Here is a 19,453-nt window from a genome sequence, read left to right as displayed (position 1 = left end):
AAAGTCAGTGATGATATGTAAATCATCAGCCAAACTAGAACCAAAGTACAGTGACACACCTTCATCGGTGTCCTTAAAACACGAAAGCACTTAAGTCACTGCGTAGTGTGTTTTGGAACATTGGACATGCTTTATTTCAGAACTTTTCACAATTTATTTAAACATCTCACATATACAAAATAGGTACAATAGACTTTGTTGTGTCATTTTTTGAGAGAGAGGCCGCCTTAAAAAAACCATTCAGAACGAGATGAATTATGTGCTGTCAGAATGAACACTGGGTGTGGGATTGGAAGAGTGAAAAAGCCTGAAGGAAAAAAAAAACAAACAAACAAAGAAAAATAAAATCTAGAAAAAAAGAAAACAAAAGAATAAAAACCCAAACAAGACATCAGGTTTAGACTCATTCCACCTGCTTAGAATGGAGGAATATCAGGGGAAGATTGCAAGACTCCTTAAAGGTCAATACAAAATAATACAGTTAAAAAAGTGGTTTGCTCCACAGCTGCATATTAGCACCATAGATCTTTGCTTCAAGTAACCGAGCACCTTCCGATACGGGACAAAGCTTGAAGCATTAGAAATCATAACATCTCGGTTGTGGACCCAGGTTTTGGTAATAGTATTTTCTTTAGGTACAGGCATGAGGTAGTTTAAACCTTTTTTCATGGAAATTGTGGTTTTAAACCTCCTCTTTGGAAGATATACAAAGACCACAAAGTGATGCATACTTTCAGCGTTTTTATTACACTTCTTTTATTTTTTACAAAAGGATGACATGATGTCCCACAACAAGGTGTATTCCCGCGTCCCTTTGGGTTGCTGTATTTATTTTGCATTGCACCAACGCTCCGATCAGTCCGTTCAGTCCTCTCCGATAGTTGCCCATCGTAAGCAAGTGGATGCGCAGAGAGAAATCAGCATTCAGTATAAAAAAAAAAAAACGAACACAGATAGAAGGGCAGAGATTTTGTTTTTTTTTTCGTTCTTCCTCTCTTTTTTTTCCGGTGTTAATTTATCATGAGTCTATTTATTTGAAACAGACTGGGCCAATGTCCAAACCAAACTCCTGATCAGCTCTACCAATGTCCAAAGGTGCAATGTCGAGGATGGGGAGGCGAGATGGTTTATTTGTTCTGTACTCGATCACTGTCTTGCTCCACTCACCAGTGTGTGTCTGCAGGAGTAAATCGGAGGAAAAGAGAGGTTGAGTATTGGAGCAGAGGTTTAACAACACAAGTCACAAAGCTGCGAAGCAGACTGAAACGTAACAGCAATGCTACTCACAGTGCAGCCGTCCTCTAGCACGGAGAAGGTGAAGCGGCTGTTGCCCTCAGCTCTCAGCTCCACATCGTTGGAGCCCTGGAGTACCACGGCCTTCTTCAGGCTGCCGCTCTCACCGTCCATGTAGGCAACGCTGTTCTTGCAGTGGTAGGTGATGTTCTGGCTGGCCTGGTTGGACAGCAGGCGCATGAAGGCCAGCTGGGTGGCCATGCTCTGGGGGCTGAGGGTCTCATCGTTGTAGGTGAACTGCAGGAAGGAAAGAACCAGTGAGTGTTTCCTGTAGAGGTTAAGCTTGTTTTCATTTCACATGATGCAAGTTGCCTGCTCTCTCACCTCAGTGCCACCGTTGATGGTCTCACCGAACCAGACGTGCTTCTTGTTCTCGGTGCTTCTGTACCAGTTCTTGCGGGCGATGCTCTCAGGGTGGGCGTAGATGCAGGTCTCACGGGTGGTGAAGTCGCAGAAGACCTTGATGGCATCGTTGGTGCAGCCCTGGTTGGGGTCGATCCAGTAGAATCCTTCAGGAAAAGCAGAGAGTCGCATTAACTGGAGTAGGTCAGTTACACGCATGGCCTCTGTAAATGCTTCAGAACATAGTAACAGTGGCACTTTGCTATTATTTTGAGGAGCTGAAGCCAAGCTTACCGCTGCTCCAGTCAGGGTGGCTGAGCTTGATGTCACGGCAGGTGCGGGCAGGGTTCTTCCTGGATCCCTCAGGGGTGAGCAGGTTCTCGATCTGAGTGTTGAGAGACTTGATGGTGGCATCAACCTCGTAGTCCTTGGCTCTCAGAGCAGGCTGGTCAGCTCTGTACTCATCATATCCTCCGGAGACATCGTATCCACCACCAGCAGGGCCGGGAGGTCCAGGCAGACCGGGAGGTCCGGGAGGACCCTAACATGGATAAGACAATGGAGTGATGTGTAAAGAACAGTTCTGTAATAGCACTAAACTGTCCAGGGTGCAAAATAAAAGTTGCAGTATTTAAGAAGGTGATGAAGCTGTTGATATAAAGGCAAACTTACCACTGGTCCGGTGTATCCATTGGGTCCACGAGGACCAGGAGCACCCATAGTACCATGGGCACCAGGTCTGCCATCCTTACCAACGGGTCCATGGGGTCCAGCAGGTCCCTAAAGAAATCACATCACACAAACATTTGTGGTTTTATTAATCTACAAATTAAAGGTGCTCTGTCAAAAATAGCAGGAGTGTATGTGGGTAGGAGTGGCTAGGAGCTAGGAGCTACATACACTTATTTCTCACTAACGGTGAAACTTTTCAATAGGGCATGCACAGATGATCTTCGATGCATGTAGAAGAAAAAAAAATAAGCAAGCTGCTGGGATTCTACTCACTCTGGGTCCAGAAGGTCCATGAGCTCCAGCAGCACCAGTGTCACCGGAAGGTCCCTGTGGTAAAAGAAAACACATCACTCAGTGGCATTTTAGTGACAACAAGTCTTTCCTCTCCGTGATTACATTGCCCTGCAAATGCTACTGGAATCTGTATTGAAGCATTGTTTATGAGCATAATGGGGCTGAGTATTCATACAGTTCTTGTGCATTATGCTGCTGTGCAGCCACTCACAGAAGGTCCAGGCATTCCCTGGAGACCAGGATGTCCACGCAGACCCTTCATGCCTCTCTCTCCCCTGTCTCCAGCAACTCCCTTCTCACCACGAGGTCCAGCAGGTCCCTACATTGAACAAAGACACAGGCATAAACATATTGTGGTGCATTCCTTTTGTAATTTCATTTGCTTTGCTAGTGTATTATACTTACAGGGGCACCTCTAGCTCCAGCGGGGCCAACAGCTCCAGAGGAACCTGATGGGCCCTAGGGACAGGAAAAAAAGTGAAACAAGCAGACGATTGTAGATAAAAGTACCCAGTAAACAATTTTGCTTATATTGGGAATTTAATGATTAGAATATTTACAGCCTCTCCACGGTTTCCAGGTCTGCCGGCAGCTCCGGTGGGTCCAGCAGGTCCAGGGGCACCAGCAAGTCCCATGGCGCCAGCAGATCCAGGCTCACCACGGTCTCCCTAAGCACGGTGGGTCACGGTGGAAGTTGGTTAATAAAACATAGTATATATATATATATATATATATATATATATATGTGTGTGTTCTGTGCATGATAATGGCTTAAGGTACACGACAGGGCATTACCTTCAATCCAGCAGCACCAGGACGACCAGGAGGTCCATCGTTACCAGTGTTGCCCTGTGGATTGTAAAGAACAGAGAAGTTTATATAAAAGTTTAACAGGCTTACTATTTTAAAATGTTATGTGATTTTTTTTTAAAGCAAATATATCACAGAAAATACAGAACACATAATTATATTATTTTAGCACTCTCTATAAATCATTCATAGATCGGTAGTAGGGGTTACAAGTCTTTACCTCACGTCCAGCCTCTCCCTGGGGTCCGGTCATACCAGGCAGGCCAATGTTGCCAGGGGCTCCACGGGCTCCAGGGGGACCAGCAGGTCCAACTCTACCAGGCTCTCCCTGGGATATGACACAGAGAAAATCAGTGGGTCAAAAATAGTCAACCAATAACATGGATGCTGTGTACGTTCAGACTTTTGGGGACGAGGGATCTTCCCATTATCAAAAGTGCATGTGGTCTTTCTGAGACATCCTCCAAAATGGAAATTATGGTCTGTCGTCTGGACTAGCACTGTTGTCCATGCATATTTAAAATTTGTTGTCCATGGTTTGAATTGACCAACACTTTCTGAATGATAATACACATTCAGTGGTTCATCAAACAGGTAATTTTTTTTTCGTGGTATAATCAGAACTAGTTTCTACTTACCACACCACCAGCAGCACCAGGTGTACCACGATCTCCTCTAGAACCAGGCAGACCAACGAATCCCTGAAGTCCAAGAGGACCAGAAGTTCCAGGAGCACCAGGAGGACCCTAAAATACATCATCAGTCACACATTTAAGAGCTGAGGATGCAGTTCTTAAGATCTATATATGCACATCAGCGGTATAAGCAAGGATGCCACTAAAGTGTCCTCAAAGTTTCAGTGCACCACAATTTCAAGAGGGCTATAACTTACAGGGGGGCCAGACTCTCCACTGGGTCCCTTCTCTCCAGCAAGACCAGATGGTCCAATCATTCCGGACTCTCCAGAAGAACCAGTGGGACCAGCATCACCACGGGGACCACGAGGTCCATCCTTACCAGAGGGACCAGCGGGGCCAGGGGGTCCAACAATACCCTGAGAGGGGAAGAGAAGGAACGAGGGGTCATGTCAAGTCAGTTTGTATGTTTGAGGTTATTACTAAAATGTAATTTATTAGTAAATGCAAAATCTATACTTACAACAGGACCAGCAGCACCAACTCTGCCGGCAGCACCAGGGAAACCAGTCAGACCCTGACCAGAAACACACACAGTGGTTAAGCAGAGGTCATTCAAAATGTTTGTTGTGTCTACGTTTGTGTGTGTAGATGGGCTGAGAGTTAAGACACGATACACATAGTTTTAGATCTGCACAAATACAAAATTCAATCAGCAGTTCTTCAAATCCATAAGATCCTTTGATGACATTATTTGCTGGTTGTCTAGAAACCTTTCTGAACTGAGCAGAAACTCGATGGAAATATTTGTTGTTGGTCTAAAATTCAAGATGGAAAATCTGTTAATATTTATCACCGCTTTTTCTCAAACACAGCGAGCAGGTTAGAACCCTGGGCATTATTTTTTTACAGTTATCTCAGTTTTGATTGTCATGTTAATAAGGTCACCAGGACTGCTTTCTGCCACCTAAATTGATCAAAAGTTAGAAAATACTTCTCTCAAACTGACTTTGAGGATATGATCCATTCATTCATATCAAACAGGTTAGACTGCTGTAACGCTCTATTTGCAGAACTGTCAGAATTATCAGTATAACTACTTATATTCGTTCAGAATGCAGCAGCCAGAGCCTTACATGTACACGCAAATGTGAACATAACACCCTAATACTGAAGTCACTTTATTGGTTTCCAGTTTAACATGAAATTACCGTTTAAATCTATGAGTTCATAAAGCTCTTTGGTTTGGTCCTCCAACACATCTTTGACTTGTTTAGTGTCTATAAACCAGTCGTACCTCTCAGGTAATCTTTTAACTGGTCCCAGAATGAGATATAAATGAGTGCCGAGGTTGCTTTCAGTTAATGTGATGCTCTTCAAAAACAACCTGACCCCTGACCTGAGGTCAGTTACACCTGTGCCTGCATTCAAAAATGGACTAAAAACCTCTTACAGGCTTACACTTACACTGTATGAGTGTGTATGCTTGTGCGTGTGTGCATGCTAACTTATATTATATGTCTTTGTAGAATTAGTTTTATTGTTTTTATTTCCTTAAGTCATTCCAAAGATAAAAGGATTTTTTGTGTTTTTATCTTTAATGTCAAGCAGATTGATTTTACATGTAGCGAATAGCGAAATGTGCTGTATGAATAAAATTGCCTTTGGTGTTACCATTAAAATACATTTGAGTGATTTAGAGGAAACACTGGAAAATGAACAGATCAAAAGCTGACAAAGTCTGCTAAGTTAAAACAGTGATACTGTGCGGTTATGTGCATAAATTTACACAAATGCACACAATATTGACTCACTAGTACAAACTAGTTCCTATTTGGGCTTATATTAAAAAATATAAACATTTTAAAAAGGGCAGTACAAGAAATAACTGATAAATGGCTTAATCTCATGTTTTAATGTTGCCTTTTTTTAAAGTTCCTAACAGCTTTGATTGGAACTCCTACTCACTGCATGCTATGGTTGCTTTTAAGCCCACGGAGTTAATGAGTGCATTCATGAGAGTGTCGTGTGTGGCTGGTAAAGCTGTTTATTTGTATGTTTGAATACTCACAGAAGGTCCATTGTCTCCACGAGCACCAGGAGGTCCACCAGGGCCAGCAGGACCCTAGATACCAGAAGAAGAAATCAAAGTCAGTGTCATATCAAGACTGCTCCCCTCTAATCTATAAACATAAACAGTATTTTGAAATAGCTGTTGATTTTATCCCACTGTGAACACTCTCATAGATGCCTGGTAATGCTAAATCAGTGAAATCATGTTAGATCTCTCTCAATTTGTTTAGCTTTGCTGGATGCGTGTTTGTGTGTGTATATGTCCAGTGAAAGTGGTACTTACAGCAGGTCCAGACTGTCCAGCAGGTCCAGCGAGGCCAGAGGGGCCAACTTCTCCCTTTCCTCCTGAAGGTCCACGCTCTCCTCTTGCTCCAGGTTGACCATCAGCACCCTGTAGCAAGCGTGGTTGTGGTATGTAAGTATTGGCTCATCTTTATCTATTGAACATGACATGGGGAATGGGGTACTGAATTTCAAAATGGGCTTACAGGGGGGCCAGCGAATCCAGGACCTCCAGCGGGTCCAACCTCTCCACGTTCGCCCTGTGGACAACAAGCAGTGGGGTCAAAAAGACTGTTCAAACTAAAAGATGGAAGCTTGTGTTTTGCCAGGTTCTGCTATGAGATATTTAAACGCAAATGTAAGCTAGTGGAACAAGGAGTGATCAGCAGCTACTCACAGAGGGTCCACGAGGTCCAGCTGGGCCGGCAGGTCCGAAGGAACCACCCTCACCCTGGAGGAGAGAACAGGAAACATTTTATTAGCTTACAATTGTTCCAAGCATCCACTGACTTGTCACGCTCCCTTATGTAGGAATATACTTCAATATGCCATATATTATAAGAATGCTCTAAATAGTCAGCATTTTCCTTCTTAAAGAATTTTGTTATTGTACTCTTGGCTCTGTTGGTTGTGTTTATAGAACAACATACACAAACACTCAGGAAAACAAATTTAAAAAATACTTGCAAATTCCTATATTTTGATCTAAATAAATATTTAAATGCCAGTAATAAATATGAATACTTGTTTTCTGCATTATTTTTAGGTTAACCACTGTCATCTTACATTTCATTGCAGGTTGCTCATTGCTGTTATTTTGCATAATAGCCATTAGATGGCGGTGTTGAGGTTCTAGCTTTAGTCATAACAGTGTTTCGGCTACTTAAAATTTCTGTTTTAGAGGGGTGGGACGTCCCACATAAAGGTACTGAGCAATAAAATTATGAAAGTGGTGTGAACGTCTGCAAATGGCTTTTTATTTAAGGTAACTGGTCCTACAGTGGATGAGTTATGTTCAATACTTTTGCTGGCATTCATTTTTTAAATACTGTAAAAATGAATTAAATATTAAAAAACCCCAATCAAACAAAGTTTGTTTGCATTATAGAATCTATATAATCTAAAAACATTAAATTTGGTGGTTTCTTTCTATTATTTATTTAATGGCAACTATTTTATCAACTTACCTTATCACCGTTGGCTCCAGTGGGTCCTGGAGGTCCAGCAGCTCCTTGCAGACCCTAGATTAAGTGAGGAGAGCACACTGAGATCAGGGTTATGACTGACACACTCAAATTGAGGAAATAAATGTGTAAAGTTTTTACATTAAGCATACTAACAAAGACGGGAGAGTTTTACTTACACGGGGACCATCTCTGCCAGGATTGCCGTCAGGGCCTTTGTGTCCAGGCTCTCCCTTGGGAGAGGGGAAGAGGGTGTAAGACGCACAACAGCAAAGAAACAATACTCCCTCATTTACACCCATTTTATTTGCTGGTGGCAGATTTCTAGAACTTACCTTCTCTCCCTTGGGTCCAGGAGTACCAGCACCTCCACGCTCTCCGGGCATGCCACCAGCTCCCTGATGTCCAGGTGCACCAGCAGCTCCAGCAGGACCAGGCTCTCCCTGGAAACAAAGAGGATAAACTTGGGTTCATATTTGAACAACATAAATATTGATGTTTTCAATTTTCCAGCTATATACAGATTTTATTATCACATAATTCTTAATTTTTAAAGTTTCTCAGAGCTATCACTGCATAAACAGTGAGATTTTGATCAGTAAGCAATGCTGGAAATTGCTGTGAAAGTGCATTTTAAAGACCATTCCGTGACAGGCCAGAGAACGTCCATGAACTGTCAGGTTTCATGACATATGTTCAGAAGTTCCATCAATTTCTGTAAAAATAGAACTGTCTTACCTTGCCACCATCAGCTCCAGGGGTTCCAGCAGGTCCACGGGCTCCAATTGGTCCCTGAGGTCCAGCAGATCCAGCAGAACCAGGGTTACCACGCTCTCCCTGGAGAAACAGACATGCATATTTTAATTTGTGTTCTCTATATTTGATTCTGAGTATGTTTTTATAGCAATAGATTTAAAGGTTTGAAAAGCCTACAACATATTAAAGGGTCTTGATTCATTTAGTGCACATAGACCTGGACACATATGCACTTTTGACAGGCTTTGCTACTGTGTAAAAATCCTATATTGCTGCATTTGTTTTGGAAAACAATGTCACTGACAGGTGATCTCACCTTGCCACCAGCAGCTCCAGCAGGTCCTGGCTCTCCTGGGATACCCTACAGAGGCATTTTTGTTTGGTTAGACGTGGACTTAAATTTTCAATAATGCTGCTTTTACAGTTTTCCAAATACTTACTCTGTCTCCAGGCTTGCCAGCCTCACCAGCATTTCCAGCGGGTCCAGGCAGACCCTGAAAATATCAAGACTCTACATCAGCTCCAATTGCATCAAAAATTTTAGCAATCAGCTTAAAATGGCTGTAAAATCATGCACCATTTTTCTATATTTAGAGAAAATTATGGATCCAAACCTGGAAGCCAGGAGCACCAGAAGGTCCCTGCTCTCCCTTCTCACCAGGTCCTCCCTGTAGAGAGAAAGAGACAAGTTATCAGAGTCGAAGACAAAGACAATGCAGTGGCTATTATTCATCAAGATCTACTCATGCGCTGCACATAAGATCACGCACAGCAGGTCCAGTAGCACCAGTGGCTCCATTGTTGCCATCAGCTCCAGGGGGTCCCTAGACACAAGGATAAAGAGAGTGATGCCTTTTAACTACTGAAGCCATTACCAAATTAAATTCAAGTTTTATATATTATAACATTTGTGACTTACTCTCAGTCCAGTGGGGCCAGTGCCTCCCCTCTCTCCAGGCTTGCCAGGCTCACCCTAAAACAAAAAGCAGTTAGTAAGTTAATAAGTACAGATTTAGGTTAACTTGAAAAACAAAGAAGGATATAGTTCCATGTTTAATTCTTGAAAAGAAAAAGGCTTACAGAAGGTCCTTTGGGTCCAGGGAAACCAATGTTTCCGGACAGGCCTCTAGGTCCACTTGGGCCTGGAGGTCCACTGCGGCCATCTTGTCCAGAAGGACCCTGGAGCGACAAACAAAGATTGCAGCAGGAAATTATATTTACTGTAAAAACAAAACAAAACAGTAGGAACAATAGATGAAATAAAATTGAGGTTTACTTACAGAAGGTCCCTCCTTTCCTGGGGGTCCGGAGCTTCCAGGGCTTCCTGGGAGACCCTGTGGAAAATAATAGCTGCCATGAATTTTCCATTAAAGTTTTCTTATGGAAATTTGCATAGAAAGTTCAGACTTTGCAACTACAACTTGATTAGGCAGGCAGGCATGATACTCTGAGTCTACACATTATGAGGTTTTTATAATCTTGTAAGGTGAAGCCCTGTGTTTTCTTTTTCTTTTAATCATGGACGTTTGTAAGTAAATTCTCAGTGAATATCCAGGGTTTTCATGTAAATCTAACACTTAATAATTTCTTACAAAATTAAGACTTGAAATGAAGACTTTCACTTTAGAAATTCAGAGTTTTTTCCATCTCCATATTAGCTCCATATTTTTTTTAAAACTACAACTGCCAAATATGCACTTGCACTTTGAGGTGTCTCTGTAACTTACTGAAACTGTGAATTATAACCATCCAAGAACAGGATTTAGTAAAAAGCTCACCCTGAGACCAGCTGGGCCAGGCTCACCAGCACGGCCAGCATCTCCAGGGGGTCCACGAGGTCCAGCAGCACCAGAAGCACCACGGGCACCAGGCATACCCTATGAAAAGGGCAGATGAGACAAATTATGAGACTTAATGTTGCCTGTATTTCAAGCAAAAAAGAGTTTTTTTAATCATTGAATACTTACAACAGGGCCAGTTCTTCCCTCACCACCAGGCATGCCACGGCTGCCAGGAGCACCCTAAAGGAGACAAATAGAATTAATGGCTGATCCCAGTAAAATGTCTCCGGCTGTAGTACATTTATGGCTCAAACTATTAAAGATGACGGGCTGGGACTCACTCTAGCTCCACGGGCACCAGCAAGCCCAGTAGCACCGAGCTCACCAGTGGGTCCTCTCTTGCCCTCCTCACCCTGAGGTCCAGGGGCTCCCTGAGGTCCAGAGTTACCCTGAGGGAAACAACATAGCAAAACGGTCATTAAATGTGCAACAGAGAGGTTTTCAGATTTATTTGGATCAAATTCTAAATGATTATAAGGACATAAACTTACAGGTTCTCCTTTGGGACCAGTATCTCCCTTTATACCCTGAACACCAGGATCTCCCTAAAATAGACAGATAAACAGACACAGTTAATCAGAAGAGCAATCATCTGTGAACAATTATGACAGTACTGGGGCGTAAGGACAGAGAATGTTTCCAGGTGGCTATTTTGTTTCTTGTGTACTCACACCCAGGCCTCTAGGTCCAGCAGCACCCTGAGGTCCCTGTGGTCCGGGTCCTCCTCTTGGTCCAGGGAAGCCAGGAGCTCCGGCAACACCAGGGGTGCCCTAAACAGCAGGTATGGTCAACAGGTCAGCATAGCATCCTATTATATCAAACCATATCAAAATAAAGATAGCTTGGTGTGACCCTGGAAATTTGTATGCACTTTTGGCTCAAGTCAAATACTTACAGCAGCTCCCTTAGCTCCATTCAGGCCATTAGCACCAGGGTTACCCTGGAGAGAAAGACCAAGAAAACAAAGTCAAGTCATTTTATTTAAAGAAAACACATTTTCAACTGATCATGTTAACATGACACCAATCTTCCCTAAAATCATGACTAAATTATAGGAGTCAGAGTCAACTAAAAGACTAATAACAGAAACAGTGGTTACACGTGACCGGAGAGTGACCTTGATGGAAACAACCTTGTATACTTACAGAGGGACCAACGGGGCCAACAGCACCATTGGGTCCGGGCTCGCCTCTAGATCCCTGAGGTCCAGATGGGCCAGTAGCTCCCACGGGTCCGGTCTCTCCCTGTCAGCAGCACAAATACATCCACAATCAAACAGTGTGCCGATATTACCTAGTGGTTGTTGGTTTTATAGTTAAAGCAGCTTAAGCAGCATTAAGTATTTGTTTTGGTTTGCAGTACTAACAGTCAAAATTCCCCTGGGGGCTACTATATAAGAATATGTGATTGGGCAGGAGCTTGCAGGCACTGGTTGTACTTGTCCTATACAGCAATAAAAACTGCCTTTTTTCACCCTAATCGTGAACCTCTCTGAGAGGCAACAGGAAGTGGCATCACACTCACCTTGGGGCCGGGGCCACCGGGAAATCCTGGGGGTCCAGCAGCACCTAGGGGTCCCTGAATAAAGGAAAAGCAGGAACACATAATAAAGTCCAAAATTTAAGAATGAACCTTTTCTGACTTGGCAGGATGGCACATTACAGTATTCATCGTGATTTATATATGAAGACAGGCTGAAGTCCAATCAGGAAAAAGCATCTCAGTGGTATCTTCTCACTCTAACACCGATAAAGGGGTTATAAGTGTGTGTGTACTCACAGCAGGGCCAGTAGGTCCAACATTGCCATCAGCACCACGAGCACCAGCAGGGCCAGCAGGGCCGGGGCGGCCTCTCTCACCAGGAAGACCACGAGCTCCCTGAAGGCAAGACAGTTACCTACAATTATCACCTGTGCAGGTTTTTATACCACAGCATCATTATCATCCCATGAACATGATGCTGACTGACGCAAACAGTCACAAACATCCAAGTCAGATGTCTTTACTAAAATTTTTGTGCATGAAAGGTGAATCTCAAACTCACAGCCAGTCCAGGGCTTCCAGCAGCTCCATGAGCACCAGGCTCGCCCTATGGGAGGGAAAATGGTACGATGAGGAATGTGTCTAAACATTTTCAAATTTATCACTAATAATTAACTGGGAACTATTAAGAATTACAGTTTTTAGTTTTTGATACATTCATAGAGCAGCTAGTTGTCACCTTACCTTGGGGCCAGCACCACCGGGCTCTCCCTTGCGTCCATCCAGGCCAGTGTATCCCTGAAACACAGGAGCACAGTGATGAAGGCAGGTGAAGATATGAGAAATGTGATACAAATATAAATAAATATAACCGTTTAGATCAACATGTGAGAAGGATAATAGATTCAAATTGTAGTGCACTGCTCCAGAGATAAAACAGAACAAGGAAAAGAGTCCAACAGGGGTTATATTATAGGAGACATTAAAAAACGTCTTAAAAAAGCTATTTATAAAATCAAACATGGGTTATAGAAAGCGTTGCATCTGTCTCCATCCATCATAGGAAGGAAATGTTCAATACCTAACACCTTTCTGTGAAGCACTTTTGCAATCCAGTTATGTTAACAGGCTAAGAACTTCAAGGCATCCATTAGGAATTCAGGAGGTTAGGTCCATAATCACTCCCTGTGGAGGTAATTACAATGCAATTTCTAAGGAGCACAGGTGTGTCTCCACCTCCACTTTCTTCTTTTTAGCACTTTGTTTGAGCTCTCAGGTGTCCACAAAGGATCGGGTAAAGTTAAAGCAGAGGGAAAAAAAATCAGCACTCACTCTGTGTCCCTTCATTCCTGGAAGTCCAGGGGTTCCAGGGAATCCACGAGCACCCTGCAAATCAAACACAAAGAACATATTAAGTACTTCACATCTGCAAATCCATTTCTTGCTTATATCTGTTTGTGGTTATCGTGGTGCAAATCTCTTACCTGAGGGCCGGGGACACCTCTGTCTCCGGGCTTGCCAGGTCTGCCATTGTTACCCTGTGAATCAGTGAAATAGACTTTAGGCCACAACAAAGAACTACCGCAGCCACTCGCAAAATATTCACAGAAGAGTGGCAACAAAAATGATTTTGCATTTTGAACAGCAGTTACACTAATGTGTACGTACATCTTCTCCAGCTTTGCCAGGAGGTCCAGGAGGGCCACGAGGACCAACAGCGCCCTGGGAAAGAAAACCAGAGCATTAAGATCTCCAGGATGAACTTTTAAGTCGACATTGAAAGAAGTGTAAATGTTTAGGAGGATGATCTTACGGCCTGTCCGGGCTCTCCAGGCTCACCAGCGTGTCCTGTGTGTCCTTGAGGTCCCTGTTGAATGAGAGGAGATGCAGCATTTAGTCATAAAAATCTTTAAAAAGACAGTTGTATAGGTTTAATTTTCGCACATATTTATACTTACAGAAGCTCCAGGAGATCCGGGAGGGCCTCTTGGTCCCATCAAACCCTGAAAAGAAGAAAAGAAGTAAACAATCAATCATCAGCTCTCAGTTAGACTGTCATTAAAACATTTTGTGGTGACTGAAATCAAAATTTAAACACGTGAAATACACGAAACTTTCCATGCACTGTAGTCATCCCAAATTATATATGTAAAAATATTAGTTTTTGTGACATATGGGCTAGTGTTGTTGTGTGGCAATGAAGAGAGGGGTCCTCACCATGGGTCCAGGGCCAGGATCAGGGCCTTTTACACCATCGTACTGAGCAGCAAAGTTCTGTTGAACAGAAGAAAGCACAGATTAATACTTATGTATGCATAATAAACACTTTTCTATAGCTAAAGGGCATTAAGACTAAAGTAATTTAGATTTCCAGTTCCAGTAGTTCCTGTAGTTCAAACTTGTCTCACAATCAGCAGCCACAGACTACTGCAAACATGCGCTTTATTCACCTGAAGAGTTTCTTAAAACACTAAAGTTACCACCGAGCAGCTTTATGGATTAAACACAGACAAAATGAGCAAAATGAGTGGTAACCAGGCATGTGGTATCTCTTTTTTTAAAATGCTTTGATCCAAAATGGATAAATGACAAAAAGGTCAAAGATTACAGGGTTAATTAAGGAGACAGAGAGGGGCAACCAGAGGTCAAAAAAATAAAAGAAGCTATACGCTTTTTACGGCTGGTTTCGTGTTTGTTTCCTATGAACGGCTTGTCATTTTTTCCTCAAAGATGCTTTATCAGCATTATTTAGAGCACATTTGCAGTAAACACCATCTACGCAGACTGTTTATTCTCTACTTACTCCTCCAAGTCCAGGGGGACCAGGGGGGCCAGCGGGGCCAGGAAGTCCGGGTAAACCATCTTTTCCATTTGGGCCGGGAGGACCCTGTAAAACAGAGATGACATGAGTTGGTAAACACTGTTATTATTGAACGATGAGCTGCTGAGATTTAAGGAGGCGACGCTTGTCTGTTTTTATCTCGCAAGCTCTTATTTTGAAAAAACGAAGGTGTTTTAAATTGTAAAAATAAATCAGTGAATAAGTCTGCCACACTGTCGTATCAAAGATATCAGAGGCATTCTCATATGTTACAATTAAGAAAAATAGTGCCATTGGAAATGTAAACAAAGGGGTGTGGCCTGCCAAGGTTAACAGGTCAGGTGACGTTGACAAAAACGTTGCCAAAGATGCCTCATGAGTGTAAATGATCAAATACTTCAGTGGCATGTTAGCGTGTTTATCACAGAGAGAGCAGTTTTGCATCTGCTTACCCGGTCACCTCGAGGTCCTTTCGCTCCTCCTGGACCCTGCGGCACAAAAGTCATTCAGTCAGACCAAAAACATGGAGCAGATGGCCTCAGTTTGTTACTTCATTTCAAAACTATCCCCACACTAAAGCGGGCCACCGCTTCTGATCTGAAAACCAGATGCATGCAACCTGGACTTAAACTGTAATTTAAAACAATCTGGGATTTCTTGTATCCTCAGAGGCTAAGCAAGTCAAGAAAAATAAAGGGAAACAAAAGAAAACAGAAAAACTGAGTGATTGAACCAGTCATCATGAAGGTGGCATTTGAACTTTCCTAATATAAACTATGCTTCATGCATCTTAGACACAATCCAAACAAGCCAGAGGTCCAACATTATGCATTATTGCCTCGGTTAAGATAAATAGAAGATCTTTTCAGTCTTTTCAGGGTTCCATGCAACAATTTAATGAGCTGGCAATCCCATTCATTCAGATTATTGCCTTCTATTCTTGTGTGTGACTGTAACGAGGACTGGCCATTGTTCTAAAATAATGCAGCGTGCAGACGTGCTGTCACAGTGACATGTGAATCACGCTCGTGCAGATAAACTAATGTGAGAACCCAGGAGGACAATGTGCATGTGGTCAACATGCGCACATCAGAGATGCTGAGAGGCAACAAAATGAAACATTCAAAACCAGACTGGACAATCACTCAGGAGTATGAGCATGTTAGTCTATGGAACAGCTATCAAGTTACCGCAATCACACCACGCACAGTGGTGCCTGGACGTGGTGAAGCTGTAAACACCAAAAGCAGTGGGTGCTTAGTTTCAGGCAATCTCAGCTATGAGCAGAAGAATTCCCAAATTCAATCTTAAATCAGGATCAGAGGGAGACTCCAAACGGAGCCAAAGCCAGCTGTTATAGGGGCAAACCTCCCTCTCTGGTTCCTCACTGCTGTCCTCAGAAAAGGTCCTTTGTACCAGGCCCCATGGGTGCCTCAGCCCTGTGGTTTTAGCTTTCATTGACACAAACTTAAGCCAATAGGACCCTCACCTATTCATGGACAGGAAGGGAGAAAACTGCAAGAAATAACTGAGCTCAGGGTCTGAAATTCCTAACGGCACTCCTCTGCCATAGTTCAGATTGCTTGAATCGTTAAAAGACGACAGAGACCTTCATTCACGGGCATTTCAGAGATTGTGGAAGAAAAACGGAAAAAACTTTAAGGTATGTTGTTTTCATGGTAGCATGCAGGTGTACTAACCGCAACTGTGGCATTGTAGAGATGAGGATGAGGAGGGAGAGGCAGAAGAGAGGGGCAGGGAGAGAAAAAGGGAATACGCCGTTAGAACATAATAATAATTTTAGGGCAAAACCTGAAAAAGAAACAAAGCAGTTTTCATCTTCTACTTAATGCTTCATGGTTGAATCTGCCTAAGATCTTCGTATTAAAATGCTGAGTGTGTTATTTCAGGTTTAAAATATTCTGGAGACTGTGTTCAAGTCAGTACATTCAAAACTAGAAAAAGTGACTTTTCAAACAGTGCTTTTCTTTTTCGTTCACTGTGTCACACAGTCGGGGGCTTTTTACACTACGCTGATCGGGTGTGTCTGTAAATGCTGAGCAGACGCTTCTGTGCAGGCCTAAAATAAGCATCCTTCCTGCATGTTTTACTCGCTGCATAACATGTCTCAGCCTCTCTTAAAAGTGTAGCTGAGGGCCATGCCTGCACAGTTTGTGAATCACAGCAAACTTCGTCAAACTGTCGGTAATGAATGTGAATGTCATTGTTGGAGCATTCCACATGTTCGCGCTCCAGCTGCGAGCAAGCCTGGACAGGCCGCTTATGCCCTAGGGAAATGAATAGTTGGCCTGCTACAACATAGAAGACAAGACCAACATGATTTGTGATAAGAATGTATTAATTACTCCTGTCTTACTGCTTTTGCTGCAAAAATATTATAATGTGTGATTTTTCTCTGTTTTTTTAAAGGGTTGTTTAAAAACTGGTGACTTCATTCTTTAATGGTGCCTTGTGTTTTGCGTCTCTCTTCTGCACTGTGTTGCAGCTGCTCTCCACGACTCCGGACCAGCTGGTCACGGTTAAAGGTTGGCACAGCTGGGACCTCCCCGTGAACTCTAACACGTTATATCCTATCTGGACCACGAGGTGGCGCACTTGGCGGTTGAAAGGGATGTGAGACTATTTATTTGTCCATTTCATGTAATATAATATTGCCAAATTTGTCATGATGTGTTACCTGTATAATCATCTTTTAATCTATAAAACCGCTGTATGTTAAATGTATGCTGAACTATACTGCCATTAACTGCAAGGTAGGCTGCTCAAAAAGTACTTTAAGAATCTAAATGTAATTATAAGAGAAAACGTGTCATCGTTTAGTGTCATTTCTGCTTTAGTTTTATAAATGGGGGTTGGAGATAACGCAGATGGTGGCGAGTAGATGTTTGCACCCATGACCACCAGGGGGAGACATTAGAGTTTCCTATAATAAAGCTCATTCCCTGGACGTCTGGATGGAACAATGTGTACAACGCCCCAACAAAAGCTTTTCATCCTATTCCTGAAAGAAAACCTACATTTCGACTCATTTCATTAACTTCACATGCATTACAACTAAAAAAAAAAACCTCTAGACGTTCCTCTTTTAAAGGAACAAAATTTTCTTTTCTCTCTCTCTCTCTTTCCCTTTACGGAAACTAATCAAATCATGATAACTGGGTCCTTGGAAAAAGTGAAGAATCCTCTGCATGAGCTCAATCCGTTGAGTTTTATTCAGCAGGGCTTAAAGCTGTCTTCGGCTTGACCTCGATGTAAGTCCCAAACAAAAGCCAAGATCCTCAAGAAAAAAAAATATCCATCACAGAAGAAAAAAGAGCAGATATTCAAACTTACATTGACATGATGCTAGGTATGAAGTTACTGCAAGCAGCAACAGAATCCGGGTATCCACAAAGCTGAGCATGTCTAAGCAGACATGCAGACTCCTTGTGCTGCTTGAGCCCCTGTTTTTAAACCACTTTCAGGCAGACATACAGTTGTGGTGACACGAGTAACTCCAAACTTAGCAGAAACCTGCTGCCGTGATGCTAGAATAATAAAGTCCCATCAGGCTTATTTATACGACAGGAGGGTCCCTGGTCTGCGTGTCAAAAGTCAGCCCACCGGCCAATGAGAGAAGAGAAACCCAATCTAACTTCCATCCCTCCGCAGCTCAGACTTAGTCATGTGGTGCTACATCTCCCTGCCTCCTCTCCACCAGAACCCGTTTGGCAACGCTTTGGCGATGATGACGAGTGCAACGTTTTAATTAGATCCATTCTCTTTGAGGACGTGGACAGCGTCGAGGTTTAAAAGGGAGATGAAGGCCTACTTTTTTCCTCTTTTTTTTACGGGCTGCAGGGAATCCGTGCTGTCTCTGCGCTAAGAGGTGCGGGCGCAGGAGATTCAACTTGAGATTTCTGTGCGTAAATTATGGGCACATTTCAGGGGCGCGTTGGCGGGCATCATTTGGCACCAACTAGATCAGAGTCCTTCGTTTCTGCGCTGCATTCTACAGAAACAAACTTAACTTAGAGAGAGAGGGTTTTGTGTTATCTTTTCATGTTGGAGTTTAAATGGCTCTTATTTGCCTCTTTATACTCACCGATTTATCGAGAAATTGTTGTATGATACCTTCATTTTACATTGTTTTCACTTTTCCTTTTTTTTTCTTGTGTTGTTTCCATCTACCAAGCTGTCACACTGCCCAAAAAAAGAAAAGTTTGCATCATGATTCATTTTTGCACACCCACCAAGCATTTCAACTTCAAATTTCCATTGCCTTTCAAAGTAAAACTGACAAAAAAAAATCCATTTTCTTCTCAGAGTTTTAATAATAAACCAAAAGCATTCACTCAGCGAAAGCCTGTCAGTGGCAGGCTTCACATATAATGCAAACACACTACTCTGCAGCTTCAGGCTGACAAAAGACAGGTGTGTGGAGGAGGAGGAGAACGCTAGTTTCAATCCCTCTTTCCCTTTCTCCCTCTCTGAGCAGCTCTTACCTGCCCACATGACCAGACATGTCATCTACTCTACTGCCACTCCAACAACACTCAGCGTGGCCCTCACACTGCCTCATGCCACACATTCACTGTCCATTTGATTAAGCAAAGTGCACAACACTTTATCCTATGGCCAAAAGCAATCATGAAATGCAGGTTTAAACAAGTTCACAATTCACAGACCAGTAGGTGGATGGGGGGTATCTTTGTTATGTTAGACATGATTAGATATGAGCTTTATGATAGAGTTTTATACCTGTACTCCATTCTCTCTGTCTGTGCATTAAAATGCTTGTTTGGTCATTCAGTGCAATACTAAGAAGGCACCAGATTACATCCTGGTACAGTTCTGTTAGAGTGCACTCCTCTGGCCTCTTCCTTTCCTTTTCTCCGACGTGTTATC

General features: G+C 42.8%; 1 protein-coding gene across 1 annotated transcript; it reads right to left on the bottom strand.

Moving 5' to 3' along the window:
* Positions 1-106: 106 nt before the first annotated feature.
* On the bottom strand, positions 107-18,101 carry col1a2 (collagen, type I, alpha 2). The gene is made up of 50 exons (XM_086279096.1): positions 17,900-18,101; positions 17,273-17,274; positions 14,998-15,033; positions 14,528-14,611; positions 13,942-13,998; positions 13,683-13,727; positions 13,538-13,591; positions 13,393-13,446; positions 13,209-13,262; positions 13,057-13,110; positions 12,469-12,522; positions 12,287-12,331; positions 12,022-12,120; positions 11,767-11,820; positions 11,388-11,486; positions 11,138-11,182; positions 10,914-11,012; positions 10,734-10,787; positions 10,524-10,631; positions 10,369-10,422; positions 10,180-10,278; positions 9,682-9,735; positions 9,482-9,580; positions 9,321-9,374; positions 9,172-9,225; positions 9,016-9,069; positions 8,842-8,895; positions 8,718-8,762; positions 8,384-8,482; positions 7,981-8,088; positions 7,825-7,878; positions 7,649-7,702; positions 6,859-6,912; positions 6,668-6,721; positions 6,463-6,570; positions 6,178-6,231; positions 4,630-4,683; positions 4,364-4,525; positions 4,110-4,217; positions 3,692-3,799; positions 3,457-3,510; positions 3,222-3,329; positions 3,067-3,120; positions 2,873-2,980; positions 2,641-2,694; positions 2,308-2,415; positions 1,930-2,176; positions 1,618-1,802; positions 1,288-1,530; positions 107-1,177 (listed from the first exon to the last, which is right to left on the bottom strand). Exons 1-50 carry the CDS (start codon positions 17,967-17,969, stop codon positions 1,031-1,033), a joined length of 4,059 nt encoding a protein of 1,352 aa, XP_086135222.1. The 5' UTR covers positions 17,970-18,101; the 3' UTR covers positions 107-1,030.
* Between the last annotated feature and the right edge of the window lie 1,352 nt (positions 18,102-19,453).

This window comes from Aulonocara sp. 'chitande type north' Nkhata Bay, linkage group LG22 (genome assembly GCF_057382095.1).
Source record: "Aulonocara sp. 'chitande type north' Nkhata Bay isolate Kocher_YH1m ecotype deep benthic linkage group LG22, A_spYH_male_GT1.1, whole genome shotgun sequence".
Taxonomy (NCBI): Eukaryota; Metazoa; Chordata; class Actinopteri; order Cichliformes; family Cichlidae; genus Aulonocara; species Aulonocara sp. 'chitande type north' Nkhata Bay.
The sequence above is the reverse complement of the archived record's forward strand: the minus strand, read 5'-3'. Positions and strand labels throughout refer to the sequence as shown.